This window comes from Rhincodon typus, chromosome 8, assembly GCF_021869965.1.
Source record: "Rhincodon typus isolate 14 chromosome 8, sRhiTyp1.1, whole genome shotgun sequence".
Lineage (NCBI taxonomy): Eukaryota > Metazoa > Chordata > Chondrichthyes > Orectolobiformes > Rhincodontidae > Rhincodon > Rhincodon typus.
In genome coordinates this window covers 28,703,725-28,722,785 of record NC_063339.1, presented here as the reverse complement: position 1 = coordinate 28,722,785, position 19,061 = coordinate 28,703,725, and the positions used below count along the sequence as shown (strand labels likewise).

General features: G+C 40.6%; 1 protein-coding gene across 1 annotated transcript in view; it reads left to right on the top strand.

The window, feature by feature from the left end:
* The window catches only part of zc3h14 (zinc finger CCCH-type containing 14), a 50,600-nt gene that overhangs the window by 21,811 nt on the left and 9,728 nt on the right, over positions 1 to 19,061 (top strand). Inside the window, exons 6-11 of the mRNA XM_048600074.1 lie at positions 2,401 to 2,594; positions 11,687 to 11,787; positions 12,739 to 12,891; positions 13,556 to 13,706; positions 16,777 to 16,970; positions 18,781 to 18,901. Of these exons, the coding sequence (XP_048456031.1) occupies positions 2,401 to 2,594; positions 11,687 to 11,787; positions 12,739 to 12,891; positions 13,556 to 13,706; positions 16,777 to 16,970; positions 18,781 to 18,901 (914 nt within the window). The remainder of the gene's footprint in view (positions 1 to 2,400; positions 2,595 to 11,686; positions 11,788 to 12,738; positions 12,892 to 13,555; positions 13,707 to 16,776; positions 16,971 to 18,780; positions 18,902 to 19,061) is intronic.

Here is a 19,061-nt window from a genome sequence, read left to right as displayed (position 1 = left end):
GGAGAGAGTGGTCCCTCCGGAAAGCAGATAAGGGTGGGGAGGGAAAGATGTCTTTGGTGGTGGGGTCAGATTGCAGATGGCAGAAGTGTCGGAGGATGATGCGTTGGATCCGGAGGTTGATGGAGTGGTACGTGAGGACGAGGGGGATTCTTTTTTGGTTCTTATTGCGTGGACAGGGTGTGAGGGATGAGTTGCGGGAAATGTGGGAGACACGGTTGAGGGCGTTCTCGACCACTGAGGGGGGTAAGTTACGGTCCTTGAAAAACGAGGGCAACTGAGATGTACGGGAGTGGAATGCCTCATCCTGGGAGCAGATGCGGCGGAGGCGAAGGAATTGAGAATAGGGGATGGCATTTTTGCAGGAAGGTCGGTGGGAGGAGGTATATTCTAGGTAGCTGTGGGAGTCGGTGGGCTTGAAATGGATATCGGTTTCTAGGTGGTTGCCCGAGATGGAGACAGAGGTCCAGGAAGGAGAGAGAGGTATTAGAGATGGTCCAGGTAAACTTAAGGTTGGGGTGGAAGGTGTTGGTGAAGTGGATGAACTGTTTGAGCTCCTCGTGGGAGCACGAGGTGGCGCCGATACAGTCATCAATGTAACGGAGGAAGAGATGGGGTTTCGGGCCAGTGTAGGTACGGAAGAGGAATTGTTCCACGTAACCTACAAAGAGGCAGGCATAGCTTGGGCCCATGCGGGTACCCATGGCCACCCTCTTTGTCTGTAGGAAGTGGGAGGAATTGAAAGAGAAGTTGTTGAGGGTGAGGACGAGTTCAGCTAAGTGGATGAGGGTGTCAATGGAGGGGGACTGGTCGGGCCTGCGGGACAGGAAGAAGCGGAGGGCCTTTAGGCCATCTGTATGGGGAATGCTGGTGTAGAGGGACTGGTGTTGGGGACCGGGGAATTGGAAGTTGTGGAGGGCGTGGGTGGTGTCACGGACATAGGTAGGTAGTTCCTGGACCAAGGGGGAGAAAATGGAGTCCAGATAGTTGGTGTCTCGTTTCTTAGATCCAAAATAACAAAGTTCACATTTTTATCCCTCCATGCTACTTGTTACACCTTGATAGATTTAGACTGTGTTTATACTTGTAGCCTCATTTTCCAAGCTTATATTGTCTAGATCGTGAATGCTTTCTGTTTATCTCCAGAACTCTGTGACTTCACAAATGCTTCCTGCCCCAGATGATCTTCACTGCCATTGGTGTCATGGCCGATTCAGGTTTCATTGCCTCAAAAGTTGTTTCCTCCCTAAGACCTTACAACTCACTTCCCACTTGCAATTCCGTTTTCTCTTCAATTTCCCCTCAGTACCGATTCTTTCCAGATCCGTTATAAATCTTAATTGCCCATTACCTTCCCTTACTCTAGCCAAATTACAATCCTGTTTCCCTATCTCTCTCCTCATTTGTCAACCTTCACACCACAAGCAAAATGGCACCTGAAGCACTGAAGTTTTCCAGCTTATTGCTGGGAAAATCACACTTTTTAATATAAGTGCTTTCGAATACCAAGTAGAATAAATTGCCACCTTAATGCTTAAAAAAAAGTCAAGCAAAGAAGGATTGTGTTGGGAGTTAGCAAAGGCATCACGTGGAATGGACAGGAAGAACATGAGACCCAATGTATCAATGAATTACTGGGCTGGAGAGCGTACTGGTGTCTTGTTTCTTAGATCCAAAATAACAAAGTTCACATTTTTATCCCTCCATGCTACTTAGTACAACTTGTTTATTCCCTTCAGCTGTCTAGTTCCAGCACCTATTGTGTTCTACTTGATACTTTCCTCCTTAATGTTACTCAATAGCTCCAAATATTCAGTTGTGTTCAGGAGCCCAAATTTCATAATCCAGCGCCAATATTTTCAATGCCAGTCTCCTAAACACTTCCTCCAGATCAATGATTCTCTACAAGTACTACATTTCTAAACATCCCATCTGTTTCTTTCAAAACTACTTATGCCTTCAGTCCCACAAAATGTTACTCTTCTCACCCTTTACTTTGTTCTCACCTTCCTCCCAAATCTTTAGAAGCCCAACACTTACTAAATAACATCGTCTGCATTAGCATAAGCAATACTGTAAAAGATCTATCTCTTCATCAAATGTCATGTCCTTCAACTTACCATGAACAGCTTCCACTGATTTTAAAAATGATGTATTTGCTGTTTTTAGTTGGCTTGTCCATACTACATTGGATAGACAACATACGTGCAGACCATTGGGCCCAATCAGTCTATGCTAATATGACAGAACATTTAATTACACCATTATATGAAATTCTATTTCTAACTAGAAACCTGATTAGGGAGTTCCCAGTCTAAAAGTGCCCTATTGCCTTTTCTATAGTAAGCTTTTTTTTCAAAAATGCTAACCAAAAGGATAAAAACTACTTAGTTTGTATTTAAGTTGAATGCTTATATTGTATACTTATCATGTTTATGTATGCAGGATGAGAATTCCAGGAAGAGAAAGGCAGCAATCATCAGTTCTGTGGTTAAAGTAAGTAAAACTAGTGATGGTGAGGAAGATGATGATGATTATGGCACAAGAACAGGAAGTCTTCCCAGCAGTATTTCTGTGCCAGCAAAGCCTGAAAGAAGGTACTGGAAACATACAGTTTCTCACATTAGGGCATATCTTTGCAATATGCAATTGGTATTTTTTCCATCTGTTGACATGTGCAACATTGTACATCACAAAACAAAAAATATTGATGCACAACGACCACTTTCTCCTCTTTATAATGTTGACTTCCTGTAAACCTTTGCAGATTAAATTTTATTTTCTATATTTAACTGGTAAACCATTATAATTGAGTAGCTCATCTTTTATTATAAAGAAGAGCTTTTTTTTTATACCTAACCTGGGATTTGTTCAATTGTAGGACAGTGTGATTTTGGTGCCTTCATTTTTGACACTTTGTAACCATTGATCTTCATTCTGCAGTGTATTCTGAATAGGTTATCCTTATATTTGGTATTCCATGTTGCAAAGCTATACGCTATTTTACTATTCTAGTTACTAAGTTCAGAGAACAAAAAGCAAAATACTGCACTTGCTGGAAATCTGAAACAAAAGAACATTCAGAACTAATATTCAATAGGCCAGACTGTAGAGGGGGGAGAAAAGAATTAATTTCCCCCAAATTTCTGTGATTGCACTTGAGGTAAAACTTGCTGCTGGTTTCTGTGCTGATAAAGTTGACAGTAATAGGAAATGGGCTAATCCTTCTGCCATGCTGCCTCACAGTGTCTCCACTTCTCCTTTAGAGTAAATGTATGTTCATTGGTAAAGCTTTCTCCAGATGCTTAGTTCTTCTGAGTGCACTGCATTCAACCAAATGTAGCATCAGGGGGCCCTAGCATAACTGGAGTCAGTGGGTATTGGGGGCAAACTCTCCAGTGTTTGGAGTCATAGCTGACACATAGGTTGTCAGATGGTCATGGTTGTTGGAGGTCAGTCATCTCACCTCCAGGACATCTCTGCAGGAGTTGCTCAGGGTAGTGTCCTAGGCCCAACAATTTTCAGCTACTTCATCTGTCACCTTCCCTCCATCATCAGGTCAAAAGTGGGGATGTTCGCCGATGATTGTGCAATGTTCAGTACCATTCACAACTCCTCAGATACTGAGTCAGTCCATGTTCAAAAGCAACAAAATCTGGACAATATCTAGGCTTGGACTGATAAGTGGCAAGTAACATTTGCGCCACACAAATGCCAAGCTATGGCCATCACCAATAAGAGAAAGGCTGATCATGGCCCCTTGACATTCAATGGTGTTACCATCACTGAATCCCCCGCTATCAATATCCTGTGGGTTATCGTTGATCAGAAGCTCAACAGGACTTACCACTTAAACACAGTGGCTACAAGAGCAGGCCAGAGGCTAGGAATACTGCCACGAGTAACAGACCTCCTGACACCCCAAAGCCTGTCCACCATCTACAAGGTACAAATAAGGAGTGTAATGGAATATTCCCCACTTGCCTGGATGTGTACAGCCCCAACAACATTCAAGAAACTTGACACCATCTAGGACAAAGCAGTCTGCTTGATTGGCACTACCTCCACAAGCATCTACTCCCTCTACCACCGATGCTCAGTAGCAGCAGTGTGTACTATCTACAAGATCCATTTCAGAAATTCACCAAAGATCCTCGGACAGCACCTTTCAAACCCACAACCACTTCCACCTAGAAGGACAAGGGCAGCAGATATATGGGAAAACCACCACCTTCAAATTCCCCTCCAAGCCACTCACTATCCTGACTTGGAAATATATCGTTGTTCCTTCACTGTCATTGGGTCAGAATCTTAGAATTCCGTCCCAATGGCATTGTGGGTCAATCCATACCCAGGTGGACTGGAGCGGTTCAAGAGGCAGCTCACCACCAACTTTTCAAGAGCAACTAGGAGCGTGCAACAAATGCTGGCCAGCCAGCAAAGCCCACATCCCATAAATTCCATCTCTGATACCTCTCTCTCCTTCCTGGACCTCTCTGTCTCCATCTCCAGCAACCACCTAGAAACCGATATCCATTTCAAGCCCACCGACTCCCACAGCTACCTAGAATACACCTCTTCCCACCCACCTTCCTGCAAAAATGCCATCCCCTATTCCCAATTCCTTCGCCTCTGCCGCATCTGCTCCCAGGATGAGGCATTTACTCCCGTACATCTCAGAGGTCCTCGTTTTTCAAGGACCGCAACTTCCACCCCCTCAGTGGTCGAGAATGCCCTCAACCGTGTCTCCCACATTTCCCACAACTCATTCCTCACACCCCCTCCCCGCAATAACAACCAAAACAGAATCTCCCTTGTCCTCACGTACCACCCCATCAACCTCCGGATCCAACGCATCATCCTCCGACACTTCTGCCATCTGCAATCTGACCCCACCACCAAAGACATTTTTCCCTCCTCACCTTTATCTACTTTCCGGAGGGACCACTCTCTCCATGACTCCCTTGTCCGCGCCACACTCCCCTCCAGCCCCACCACACCCGGCACTTTTCCCTGCAACTGCAGGAAGTGCTACACCAATGTCTTACTTGCCAACCCCATCACAGGCCCCAAGAAAACTTTCCACATCAAGCAGTTGTTCACCTGCACATCTGCTAATGTCGTATACTGTATCCGCTGTTCCCGTTGTGGCCTCCTCTACATCGGGGAAACCAAGCGGAGGCTTGGGGACCACTTGGCAGAACACCTACACTCGGTTTGCACTAAACAACTGCACCTCCCAGTCGCGAACCATTTCAACTCCCCCTCCCATTCCTCAGATGACATGTCCATCCTGGGCCTCCTGCAGTGCCACAACGATGCTACCCGAAGGTTGCAGGAACAGCAACTCATATTCCGCTTGGGAACCCTGCAGCCCAATGGTATCAATGTGGACTTCACAAGCTGCAAAATCTGCTCTGCCCTCCCCTTACTGCATCCCAAAACCAGTCCAGCTCGTCCCCTCCTCCCACCTCAAGCCTCACCCCCATCTCCTACCTACTAACCTCATCCCGCCCCCTTGACCTGTCCGTCCTCCCTGGACTGACCTATCTCCTCCCTACCTCCCCACGTACACTCACCTTTACTGGCTCCATCCCCGCCTCTTTGACCTGTCTGTCTCCTCTCCACCTATCTTCTCCTCTATCCACCTTCTATCCACCTCCTCCTCTCTGCCTATTTATTTCAGAACCCCCTTTCCCTCCCCCATTTCTGAAGAAGGGTCTAGGCCCGAAACGTCAGCCTTCCTGCTCCTCTGATGCTGCTTGACCTGCTGTGTTTATCCAGCTCTACACCTTGTTATCCCATAAATGAATATTTTTTTAAAAATGTATCAAGACTCTAAAATAATACTGGGTACACCAAAACTAGCTGACTTTGTGTATAGTGCAGGCCCCAGTAAGAAAAATCTCTAAAGAAAGCTTCAGAAGTTTCAAATACACCAATATCAGGTGACATTGTGCACTCCTACATCTAAGCCTTTGCGTGAAAACCAAAGCCAGCACAGTATAAGTACAGGAAAGTCAGAAGAGCAGGTCTTTTGCATGGTGGTTTTTTTTTTGTGAATGAGTCTTGAAAGGAATACATATCAATGTTTCAGCACAATGTATGTAAATCTTTTACATGTATGAAGTTTATTTGTGGAAATAGCCTTTGGTGGGAGAAACAGATGTGCAAAGTATTTCAGAAAATGATGAGATTGGTGTCATTAACAGCTACATTCAGCAAGGTGTCTTTGTTGCTAAGTTACTGAAGGTTACCATGCAGGTGCAGCAAGCTATTTATTACAAGAAGTTTTAAGTACAGGAATAGTGAAGTCTTGCCACAGTTGTATAGGTGCTTGTTTAGAATGCATGGGGGGTACAGTTTTGGCTCAGGAAAGATGTTACTGCCATAGAGGGAATGTTTGCCAGATTTTGGGACGGCAAGATTGACCTATGAAGAGAGAATGGGCAAAATGGGCCTTTTTTCTCTCGTGGTGTGATATAATGGGAGATAAAAGGGATGTGGGAGTTGCGTTACTGGTAAATGAGTATCTCACAGCTGTACTGAGGGAAGATGCGTCAGAGGACTCGTGCAGCAAGGCAAAATGGGAAAAATATCAGGAATAGGTGAAATCACAATGCTAGGGATATACTACAGGCCATCCAACAGCCAGCAGGAGATAGAGGAGAGATTATGTAGACAGATTTTGGAAAGGTGTAAAAACGGCAGGATTATTGTGATAGGTGATTTTAACTTCCCCTATATTGACTGGGACTTGCTATGTGCTAGGAGCTTGGATGGGACAGAATTTGTAAGGACCATTCAGGAGGGTCTCTTGACACAATATGTAAATAGTCCAACCAGGGAAGGGGTTATACTGGACCTGGTTTTGGGAAATGAGCCCAGCCATGTGAGTGAAATTTCACTGGGAGAGCATTTCAGGAGTAGTGACCGTAATATTGTGAGTTTTAAGATACTCGTGGATAGGGATAACGGCATACCTGAGGTGAAGGTGTTAAATTGGGGGAAGGTGAACAATAATGATATTAGGCAGGAACTGGAGAATGTTGATTGGAGGTGGCTATTTGAGGGTAAATCTACATCGGACATGTGGGACTATTTCAAACAGCAGTTGATAAGAGTTCAGGAGCAGCACGTTCCTGTGAGAATGAAGGATGGGTATGGCAAGTTACATGAACCTTAGATGACCAGGGATGTTATGACCTTGATCAAAAAGAAAAAGATAGCATACGTAAGATCCAAGAGGATGGGAACTGATGAAGCCCTTGAAGTATATAAGGAAAGTAGGAAAGAACTTAGATAAGAAATTAGAAGGGCTAAAAGGGGTCATGAAAAGTCCTTAGCAAACAGGATTAAGGAGAATCCCAAGGCATTTTATATATATATATAAAAAGCTAGAGGGTAGCCAGAGAAAGGGCTGGCCCAGTCGAGGATAAAACAGGGAACCTACATGTGGAGCCAGAAGATGTAGGTGAGGTCCTAAACGAATAATTTGGGTGAATACCAACACAGAGTTTCTAAGCCAAGCTACAATTAAAAAGGAAGAGGCATTGTGTGTCTTAAAAAGTATTAAGGTAGATAAGTCCTCAGGTTTTGATTTGATCTATCCCAGAATATTAAGGGAGGTAAGAGAACAAATTGCTAGAGCGTTTACAGACATCTTTGTATCCTCTTTGGCAACAGGTGAGGCCTTAGAAGACTGGAGAATAACCAATGTTTTCACATAGTTTAAGAAGGGTAACAGGGATAATCCTGGAAATTACAGGCCTGTGAGGGAAATTATTGGAAAAGATTCTCGGGGACAAGATCTGTATGCACATAGAAGCAAATGAACTTATTAGTGATAGACAACATGGTTTTGTGTGGGGGAGGTCGTGCTTCACTAACTTGATCAAGTTTTTTGAGGAGGTAACAGAAATGGTTGATGAGAGAAAAGCAATTGATGTTGTCAACATGGACTTCAATAAAGCCTTTGATAAGGTCCCTCATGACAGACTGGTACAAAAGGTGAAGTTACATGGCTTCAGGGGTGTGCTGGCAAGATGGATACAGAACTGGCTTAGTCATAGGAGATAGAGGGTAGCAGTGGGAGGATATTTTTCAGAATGGAGGGTTGTGACAGGGATCTGTGCTGAGACCTCTGCCATTTGTGACCTACATAAATGATTTGGAGGAAAATGTAGCTGGTCTAATCAGCAAATTTGTATACAGTACAAAGATTGGTCGAGTTATGGATAGTGAAGAGGATTGTCAGAGGATACAGTAGGTTATAGATTAGTTGGTGCCATGGGCAGAAAAATGGCAGACGGAGTTCAATCTGGACAAATGTGAGCTGATGCATTTTTGAAAGGTCATGTACAGGTGGAACTTATGCAGTGAATAGCAGAACCCTTAGGAGTATTGATATGCAGAGGGATCTGGGTGTGCAGGTCCACAGATCACTGAAGGTGGCAGCGCAGTTAGATAAGGTAATAAAAAAAACTTACAACATGCTTGCCTTCTTTAGAAGGGGCATTGAGTATAAGGATAGGCAAGTTATGCTGCAGATTTAAAGAACTTCAGTTAGGCCACATTCGGAATATTGAGTACAGTTCTGGTCAGCACACTACCAGAGAGATACAGATGCTTTGGAGAGGGTATAGAAAATGTTTACCAGAATGTTGCCTGGTATGGGGGTTTTTAGCTATGAAGAAGATAGACTGGGTTTGTTTTCACTGGAACACGGGAGGTTGAGGGGTGACCTGATAGAAGTTGATAAGATTTTGAATGGCACGGATAGAGTGGAAAGTATGAGGCTTTTTCCCAGGGTGGAGGGGTCACTTACTAGGGGACACAGGGTCAAGGTGTGAGGGAGGAAGTTTAAAAGATGTGTGAGGGCAGTTTTTCGCGCAAAAGGTAGTAAGTGCCTGGAATGCGTTGCCAAAGGAGGTGGTGGAATCGGACACAATAGCAGCATTACCCCTGGACAGATACATGAATAGGAAGGGAATAGAGGGATACTGATCCTGTAAGTGAAGACTGTTTTATTATGGAAGGGCAAAACATGTTGGTGCAGGCTTGAAGGGTTGAAGGGCCTGTTCCAGTGCTGTATTGTTCTTTGTTCTTCTAAGGTGATACGTACGTAGAAAGTAGAAGGAATAGGATATTTAGCCCTTTGAGCCTGCTGTGGCATTCATTGTGATCACGGCTGATCATCCATCTCAGTAGTCCGTCCCTGCCTTTCCACCATATCCTTTTAGCCCCAAGTGCTGTATCGAACACCTTCTTGAAATCGTGCAATGTCTTGGCTTAGACTGCTTTCTATGATAGTGAATTCCACAAACTTACCACTCTCCAGGTGAAGACATTTCTCCCCCATCTCTGTGCTAAATGGTTTACCCTGTATCTGTAGATTGTTACACATGGCTCTGGAGTCCCTTGTCATGGGAACATTTTTACTGCAACTACTCTGTCTAGTCGTGTTAAAATTTCATAGGTTTCCATGACATTCACCCCTCATTTTTCTGAACCCGATGTGGGTAATCCTAACTCATTCAACCTTTCCTGTTAATTTAGTGCTGTCATCCTAGGAATCTGTCTCGTAAAATTTTGCCACGCTTGCTGTCTAGCGAGAACAGCATTCCTCAGATAAGAAGACTAAAACTGAATGCATTTTTCCAAGTGTTGTCCCCATGAGCTTACACTGGTCTCTTTTTTTTAATTTTAATCAATCCCTTTGTCCTCCTTTGCTGTTCTTCAGTCCAATTTGTATGTGTTGTCTTTGGACCTAATACTATCTTGGATTTCCCTATGCCATTTTACCTTTGCACCAGACAGGAATGAACAATTTTTGCTGTTCACCCATGCGCTCTTTGAATGTTTGCCATTGCCTTTTCGCTGCACTTCATACCATCATAATTTCCTCTAATTAGACTCAAGCCCCTAGTCTCAGAATCAGCTACATCTTGATAAGGAATTCTATCATATTATAGTTGTTCATCCCCAAGGGGCTTCACAACCAAATTGCTGGTTATTCCTTTCTCATTGCACAATAGCCAGTCTAGAATGGTGTGTTCTCGTATTGATCCCTGAATGTATTGGTCCAGCAAGCCATCATTCAAGCATAGCAGGAATTCTTCCTCTACAGTATCGTTACTAATTTGAATTGCCCAATCTATATACAGACTAAAGTCACTCATAATTACAAATGTTCCTTTATTGCATGCGTCTCTAATTTTCTGTTTACTGCCATTCCTAACATCACCGCACAGTTTGGAAAATATCTACAACCCCCAATAATGTTTTTTTTGCTTCTTGGTGGTTCTCAGATCTACTGATAGGGATCCCATGTTGTTGGAGCTAAGATCCTTCAATACTATTTTGTTAATTTCCATTTTTTCAACCAGCAATGTCACTTCACCACCTTTTATCCTTTTTGCCTTTCCTTCCTAAATACTGTATACTTTTGGATATTCAGTTCACATCCCTGGTCACCCTGCAGCCATGTCTCTTTATTACTGACTATAGTGTACCTGTTTTAACCTGCATGCAGAATTAATTTATCTGCTTTGTTGCAAGTGCTATGTGCATTAAGGCACAAAGCCTTAAGGCTTATCTTTTTAAGATTACTTGTCCCTTTAACATTATTTTTCACTGTCTCTCTTTGACCCTGGCCCTTGATCTCCTTGCCTATCACTTTTCTAATCCCTTTCCTGTCTTTTGTTTTTATCCCTGATTCCACTTCCTGTTCTCTGCAGGCGGTTTCAATGCCTGGGACCGGCATGTACAGGACATGGATAAGATGGATGCCACATAGGTCTGAGATGAGGAGTATCTTTTTTCACTTGGAAAGTTGTGAATGTTTTAAGTTTTCTACTGTACCGTGGAAGGCTGTGGAAGCTCAGTCTTTGAGAATGTTTAAAGTAGAGATTGGCAATCAAAAATAAAGCAATGACTTGCAGCGTTGTGGGGATGGGGTGGGTAAAAGGCCCTGAAATGTTTAATCAGGCATAGTTGTATTGAATAGCAAAGCAGGCTTAATAGGTTGAATGCCCTGTTCCTATGTTCCTCAGCCCATGTTTCAGGATTGCATACTTTGTCAGAGTGGAAAATAGTGCAAATGAGTGGGATTTAGAAAGAAAATCGGACAAGGAATAGTGGTGAGATCACGTTATTACTCAATCTTGGAATGTGAGTATTCTTGGCAAGATTTTTATGTATTACCCATCATGAAGTACCATTGAATAAATATACATGCAGGAAACTAACTAGAATAACGTGCAGTCTTTTAATTCTGTTTTTTTTTGTAGTGAGTTCAGTGGAATAATTCCCACAAAATTATCATTAGCCTTTCAGGCATTTTTTTTCTTAATGATACCATGTTTAGGAAATACATATACCCATTTATTCCTAACATTGCCACAAAAATATGTGGTAACTCTTTTCTGTTTTATTTTTATTATCAGAACACCAGAAACCAGCTCTCATTTGATCAGATATTTTTCTCTCACTTTATTTGTTGTAAAAGTAACTGTCACTTTGATATTTTAAGAAACTAATAACTTACTTACCATTCCTTGGACTTCTTCCTCTGTCTCTGCACCCACAGAAAAGTCATGGTAATGATAATAAGCAGATATTTTTGGTGTTTGTTAATAACATAAAATTTGAAAGAAATGAATTTGAGGAAAGTTTGTTTGCTTTTCAGGCCTACTTTACCACCTTCTAAGCAGGCCAATAAGAATCTAATCCTAAAAGCTATCACAGAGGCCCAGAAATCTGTAAGCAAGACAACAAACTATCCACCAGGTAATGTAGATTCGTACAAACTATTTGTCAAAAATGGTTTTCATTCCATGTGCCCTTTGAATGTGTGTAAACATTTATAATATATGAAATAAGGTCTTAGGATTTGTTATTGGCTCTAAGCTGGTCATTTGAATATCTGTTCTCCCAAAGCACATTTTTGTTCAACCATAACTCCTCCTATGGTCTTCTGAAACCATCATTGGTTTCAGTTTTACTGAAACTCGAGACCTTTTCTACTCTGCAAAAATTCTTTGATGTTTTAAAAGTTAGGTTTAGCAACTTCTAATTGCTGTTTCCTTACCCTTTATCCTCACCAATACCTCGCACCAGTTGGATCTTACTGATTTACAGATGGAAAGCAAGTGATCTTATTTTCTGTGAACTGCTTCCAGGTATAAGTGGTAAGCAGTAAAATAAGTGGGGCACAAACTTGCATCTCCCACATAATATCCATTTTGTGAAGTTAAATCACTCTCCTCTTGTATCAATGCTAAGGATTGTTTGAACAAATTGTGTTTATGAAAGAAACATATTCTATCGAAACTTTAATATTCTTAATCTAGACTTCAGTTTTTGAGTTAGTTATAATACACATTATATAATCAAGTTCAGGCCCTTTAACACAAAGTATCCAAATTCTACCAAAATTTGTCTTTGGTTTTATAATGCTGTTTTATTGAATGTAACTATTTCTTCATATTTGGATATTTTATATTACTGGGAAAATGTATCAAAATATTTCTTTCTATGGCTACTTCCTCTTAAGCCCCTCCCAAAGCTGGCCAACTGATTTGATTAATCACTGTGGGGTTTTAACAGTATAAGCTAAAACATTAATTCAGGTTTTTCTCCCAATGTTTCCAATGATTAAGTTGAAATAAAATTAAAGTGTTTTAAGTATATTTTTATAGAAAACTGCTTTTGTAATCACGTTTTCCTTTTGTGTAGTAGTTTCTCAGAGACAGACTGTACCTGTGGCTCCTAGAACTCGAGCTGTATGTGAAAGCAATGAAATTGAAGTGATTAATGTAGAAGACAAACCAGATCAACATGGCGTACAACTGCAAATTGATAAAGCTGAACAGCCTGTACAAAAGCTTTACTGTAAGAATCAAAATTACTTTTCAGTCAAGATGATTAATATGAAAATATCAGAAATTGAGTCAGAATATTGATTATTCTTCTAAAGGAGTAATTCTATTTCAAAATAAAGTTTTAAGTATTTCCATTCTTTACTGTATTTGTAATCTGAGATTTTTTTGTTGTTAATTCTTTTTCACCCTCAAACTTTAAATGGGGGAGCTATTTTGGGGTGTATCTAGTTGCTTGAATGCTAGCACCCCCTCAATGTAGTGAATGTCAACTTAGTGGCCCCTCCCAAATGCCATTTTTCTGAGACTGGGATACATTTTATTCCCCACTCCTTCCATCTTCAGTGGCTCCACATTCAGCTATTTATTTGAGGGTGTCAATGCCTCCTGCCTCTTCAGTTCATTTAAGGACAGATTTGTAGGCGTATATTCCCGAATCTGTTCTAAAGTGATTAAGAGCTGTACGTGAACATTGCATTTACCCAACATAACACAGGGCATAATGGAGATTGGAGGCTCAAGAAAGTGAGAATAAAGCCCGAATCCCATGTTTTTTAATTATGTTACTCTTAGGTGCTACAATGTCTTATTTTGCCAGATTTGTTCTGTAGTCTCCATCAAATAGAGTATTATTATAATTTTGCAAGACCATAATACATTATTTATTGATTTGGCAGTGAAGTCAATAGAAGCAAGACCAGGTGGTGACACTAGATCATTTATCTTGAAGAAGCCTGTATTGGAAGGAGTGGAACCCAAATGCCAGGGAAAAGTTGCTGTTTACATCGAAGGTGTATCAGCAGAACAAGATCGTGTGGTACAGGCCAAGTGAGTAGCTTTTTGCCTACTACTAGGCAGAATGGTATCTGGGCATAATTGCATTATTTGTCATGTTTTATTGTATCTTATAGTATGCTGCAAATTTTCCATGAACCAAACTATAGTTTTCACCTTTTGATGATGCAAGTACCATCATAAATAGCCATAAATCAAGGAATGAAAGGGAGAGAGGAACACAGGAAAATTACAGTCAGCAGGAAGATGGTACTGAGTAAATTGTTGGATCTACAGGCTAACAAGTTGTTAGAAACAGCATCCTAGGATCTTTTAAAGAAGTAACTTACGAGACAATTGATGCGTTGATTTTAAATTTCTTAGATTGGGAGAGGTTCTGCTAGATTGTAGGATAACTTTGCTTGAAAACGGAGGGAATCAACAATTCAGAAACTACAGGCCAGTTAGTTTAACAGCGATTGTAGGGAAAATGTTAGAAGCTGCTTTTAAAGATGTTATAGCCAGGCATTTGGATGCTTTCAAGGTAATCAGACAAATTCAATGTTCTTCAACAGTTTTGTGAAAGAGAAACAAAATTTATTGTAGTTCTTTGAAGAAGTAGTGTACTGGGGATAAAGGGAAACCAGTAGATGTACTGTACTCAGATTTCCAGAAGGCATTTGATAAGGTGTCACATCAAATATTATTGTGCCAAATAAAAGCTTATGGTGTAGGGGTTAACACATTAGCCTAGAGAGAAGATGTATGACTAATGGAGTCCCACAGGGGCCTGTACGAGGACCTCAACTTTTTAAAATTTATATCAATAACACAGATGAGAGGAGTGAAGGCACGGTAGCTACATTTGCAGAAGACACCAAAATAGGGTAGGAATTTTGCTGTAAAGGAAAAAGCTTCTGACTGTCCAGTCTGTCCATGCCCTTCATAATCCTGTAGACCTCTATCAGGTCCCCCTTCAACCTCCATCGTTCCAGTGAGAACAACCCAAGTTTCTCCAAACTCTCCTCATAGCTAATGCCCTCCATACCAGGCAACATCCTCGTAAAATCTTTCTGTACCCTCTCTAAAGCCACCACATCCTTCTGGTAGTGTGGCGACCAGAATTGAACACAATATTCCAAATGCGGCCTAACCCGCATTTATAAAGGTTCTATAAAGCTGCAACATTACCTGCCAATTTTTAGAGTCAGTGCCCCGGCCGATGAAGGCAAGCATGCCATAAGCCTTGTTGACTACCTTTTCCACCTGCGTTGCCACTTTTAGCGACCTGCGTACCTGTACACCCAGATCCCTCTGCCTATCAGTACTCTTAAGGGTTCTACCAGGTTAACAGCCCCAATCAGGGAACTTATATTCTATGAGATCCACCTGCCTGACCTTTTGTTTTTTTTTAATCACTGCAGTAGTGGTCCTTGAACAAGTGCAGTCTATGGTAGTAGGTAAATCCATGATGCTGTTAGGAGCGGAGTTTCAGTATTTTGTCTGAATTATCCAGTTAAACGTAATTATTGAATAGAGCTTATGTGATTCTCCAAATTCCAAACAAGTTCCAACCTCCCATTGATTTTGCAGAAACAGACAGTTTCCTGATGGGCTGAAATGTAGTTAACTCACCATGAGCTCATCTGAGCCCATAGCAATTTCAATTCAGCAGCACAAACGAAAGCCTCCTGAAATGCCAGGAAACTCTCAAATTCTCTTCCAAACTTGTGACCTGTACAACCCAGAAGAAAAAGGGCAGCAAATGTATTGGAGCGCAACCACCTTCATGTTTCCCTCAAGCATCACACTATCTTGACTTGAAACTATCAAAAATATTATTAAATAAGATGCTGCTGTTTCAAGATGGAAGGTTATTTACACTCAGTTAAGCTCCTTGCTGGGTACATTGAAAGTTCTTTTAGCATAATAGGGCCCTTCTCAACCAGTTTTATTCTCTTAAAGCTAATGAATAGTGGAAAAATGCACCAATTAACAGCTTGTTTCATTTATAGTTCCATTTTGAAATCATTGTATGTAATGCTCTAAGTTGTCTGTAAATATTAAATCATTTGTTATGCTGTTGTTCTCAAGAAGGTAGCCTGTAAAGCAATTTTTAAAAAATAAACTTTCAGGTCCAATATATAGGAAGTCCCAGAATGTTACAAGCATTGTATTGTTCCCATTCCCCAGAATATTTTTGCTTACAATGAACTACATCTGCCCCTCATTCCTTTCTGCGTTTTCATTTGCCTAACTTATCTGCCCAACAAGAATCCCTTGCATTCTTCTGAATTTAAAAAGAACATATTTAATTACATGTAATCAAACTTGCTTATATATCTAGATCATTTAGATGCTTATTGCACAGGAGACCCTTTCTCTTTAGTTTCTGTGTCAATACCTTGCAAAAGCAATTCAAAACTAATCTCATTCCATTGTTATATCTGCATACCCTTGTATCTTCCTCTGCTTTTATATTAGTAAAGATATTCCAGGTCAGATCTCTGGGTGCATGGCTATTCACATCTTACCAAATTAAGCATTCCTTTGTCTGACATTCTGTTTGCTGCCACCTAACCATCAATCCATATGGTTACATTTTCTTCTAATACCTTAACTTTCACAGCTAGTTCTTTATTAGTACTTTTGTGCCTTTTTTAAAATACAAGCAGTCCCCAGTTTGCAAGCGGGTTTCGTTCCTGAGTCTATTCGCAAGTCAATTTGTATTCAAGTAAGTACAAGTGTTTGCAAGTTGGGCATTCGTAATTTGCAGCAATTCTAGTATTCTGTTCCATAATCTGATTTGCTTAAAAAATTCATTTCATTAGACCTTGCCTTATCCCGACAAATTCTTATTGACTGTCCTCAATTAGTCTTTTAAGCATCCACAAGAAGAACAAGAGTCTGTAGTGGTTGTATTCAACAGGTTTTAAAATGGCTTAAGTGGTGATTCATCTAATTATTAAAGCATTTTCTTTAAAGGAATTCCTAAGCTGCTATGCAGAAACAATTGTATGTTTAATCATGTGTCTTCTTCCGGTATGTATTGCAAAATATATAATTTTAAAAATTCAGTTAGCTTTGTTATTAATTACTATTTTTTTAAAAAATTCTATGGTAGAGATCAACGTGACTCTGAGGAATCAAGTCCTAAATTTATTGTGACATTGGATGGCATTCCAAGTCCTCCTGGATATAGCTCAGAACAAGAGGAGGAGACTGAAATAATGGAGCAAGGGGGCCTTTTGCAAGAGGCTGGAAGGAAGTACAGATTGTCAATACAGAATGCTGCTCAGTCATTGAAGGAGTCCGATGGTAATTTTTAAAAACTAAGGAAATGTCAATTGACCCATCAAACTTGATTTATTCTTAGTCCAGAAAACTTGTTAATTCATTGTTTATATTAATTTACTGTCTCTCCTTTACCAGCTGGATATCACTTATTTTTATTGTTAGAACATTAGTAGGGTATGGGCAGAGAAGAAGAAGCAATGCATTAAAGCTCTAATGTCCTCAATCTTCCATAATTAATATTACTCTTACTCCATTCTGAAAAGTTGTTTGATCCTAGATTGATTTCCTTTATTTGACAGTCGTATGAAAAGGATAGTGTGGAGGAAAGACATGAACAGCAGAATTTTAGATGACATTTAATTTACAGAAGATAAAGCAAAGATGAGCCAAGAGAGTATTGGAGTAATGAAGTCTTGAGGTGAGAGAGATAAGGATAAGGATTTCAACAGCAATTAGTTGGAAGTGAACAATGTTTTCATGATGGAAAGTGACATTTGTGATAAAGAAGTCAGGAACTCAATTCTGGTCAAATTGGATGCCTAGGTTGTAGCAGTCTGTTTCAGCCTGAGATGGTGGCTGGAGAAGTGGTTGGAATTGGCAGCAAGTGTATGGAATTTGTGGCAGGACCTGAAAATTATGCACTCAGTCTTCACAGTGTTTAGATGGAGCTAGTTGTGACTTATTTAGGACTGGATTTCTGATGAACAGTCTGACAATGCAAAGGCATTGGAGAAGGAAAGATAAATAATAGAGTGGAAACATCTGTTGTCATCAGCTTGTGGAGAGTCCTATTCCATGTCTGCAGGTGTTGTTAAAATGTAACATGTAGAGAAGGAGCTCATAGAGGGATTTAGTAGGAATCTGGGGGGAGGTGCTAGAAGCCATTTCAGGATGATATTTGCCTTTGATTGGTTAGTTAATGGTGAAGTCAAACAACAGCAGTCCCATTGTTGAGGATAATGCAAGAAAAGCATTTGTACAATAACAGTAAGGTTAACTGTGCTGAATTTTGCAGAGGAGATAATTCATTATGGAACAAGAGTAGTGTTTATGATTTCATCTGTTACACTCCTGTGGCAGAATTGAAACATAATTGGACTGATTCAAACATGAAGTTGTGTGGAAAGTGGAGATGGATATTTGGGGTGACAGTGGGCGAGAAAAAGTAGAAGGGGATAGGGGATAGCAGGGTGGAATTGTGTATAAATTTATTGAATTGTCATGGTAAGGGTGTGGAAAGGACGTTGCATAATAAAAGGTTTTGAGAGAATTTTCTCCAAGCAAGAGGCAAATGTTTCCTACAAAGTGAAGTTTAGAAAGAACATCAGTTGTCAAGGTACTAGAAATGAGAACTAGGGAAGAGATTTGAAGATCGGATGGGATATACTAGGTATTGGAAAGCAGCTGAATGGATTGTCTTGGGGCCTCTCAAGGTTGGCCTACTTATTCAAGATTAGGTAGTGTTGTAGTTATGTTGCTCTTCAGGTTGCATGGATGAGTTTGGCAAAGGGTAAGACCTGATTCCAGACTTGATGAATGACTGAGTCATTTCCTCTGTTGGATTTGAAGAAGTGATTACTGGGGCCGGGGGAATCAAGGAAATGGAAGAGTTAAAGCTGTTTTTAAAAAAAAATTAAAAACTGAATTCAATTTGAAACAGTAAAAAATTTATGCAGAGCCGTCATTTGGTAAGTCTTTTTTAAAGCCTTTTCTTTAAGTAATCGTAATAATTTATAACCCTTGTTTTAAAGAGAAGAACCTAATGTTAGGACACGTTCATTCAATGTGAGCTTATTATGTTAAATAAAGTTCTTTTTATTTTCTACCTTAGAAGAAATTGATGACCCCAACTTTCAAGTAAAACGGCAGAAAGTTCTAGAGCGATGCAAGTACTGGCCTGCATGTAAAAATGGTGATGAATGTATGTATCATCATCCAGTAGCTTCATGCAAGTGAGTACCTTTTAAGGAAAAGCACAACATACTAAATGCTAATGTTTTATGGCAGCCAGGATTCTCTAATTTTCATTGAATGTTTGCTTCTGTCCTTGGTTTTGAGTATTAATTAACTGTAAATTTTAAAAAATGTGTTGCTTCAGTGGTTGACTACATT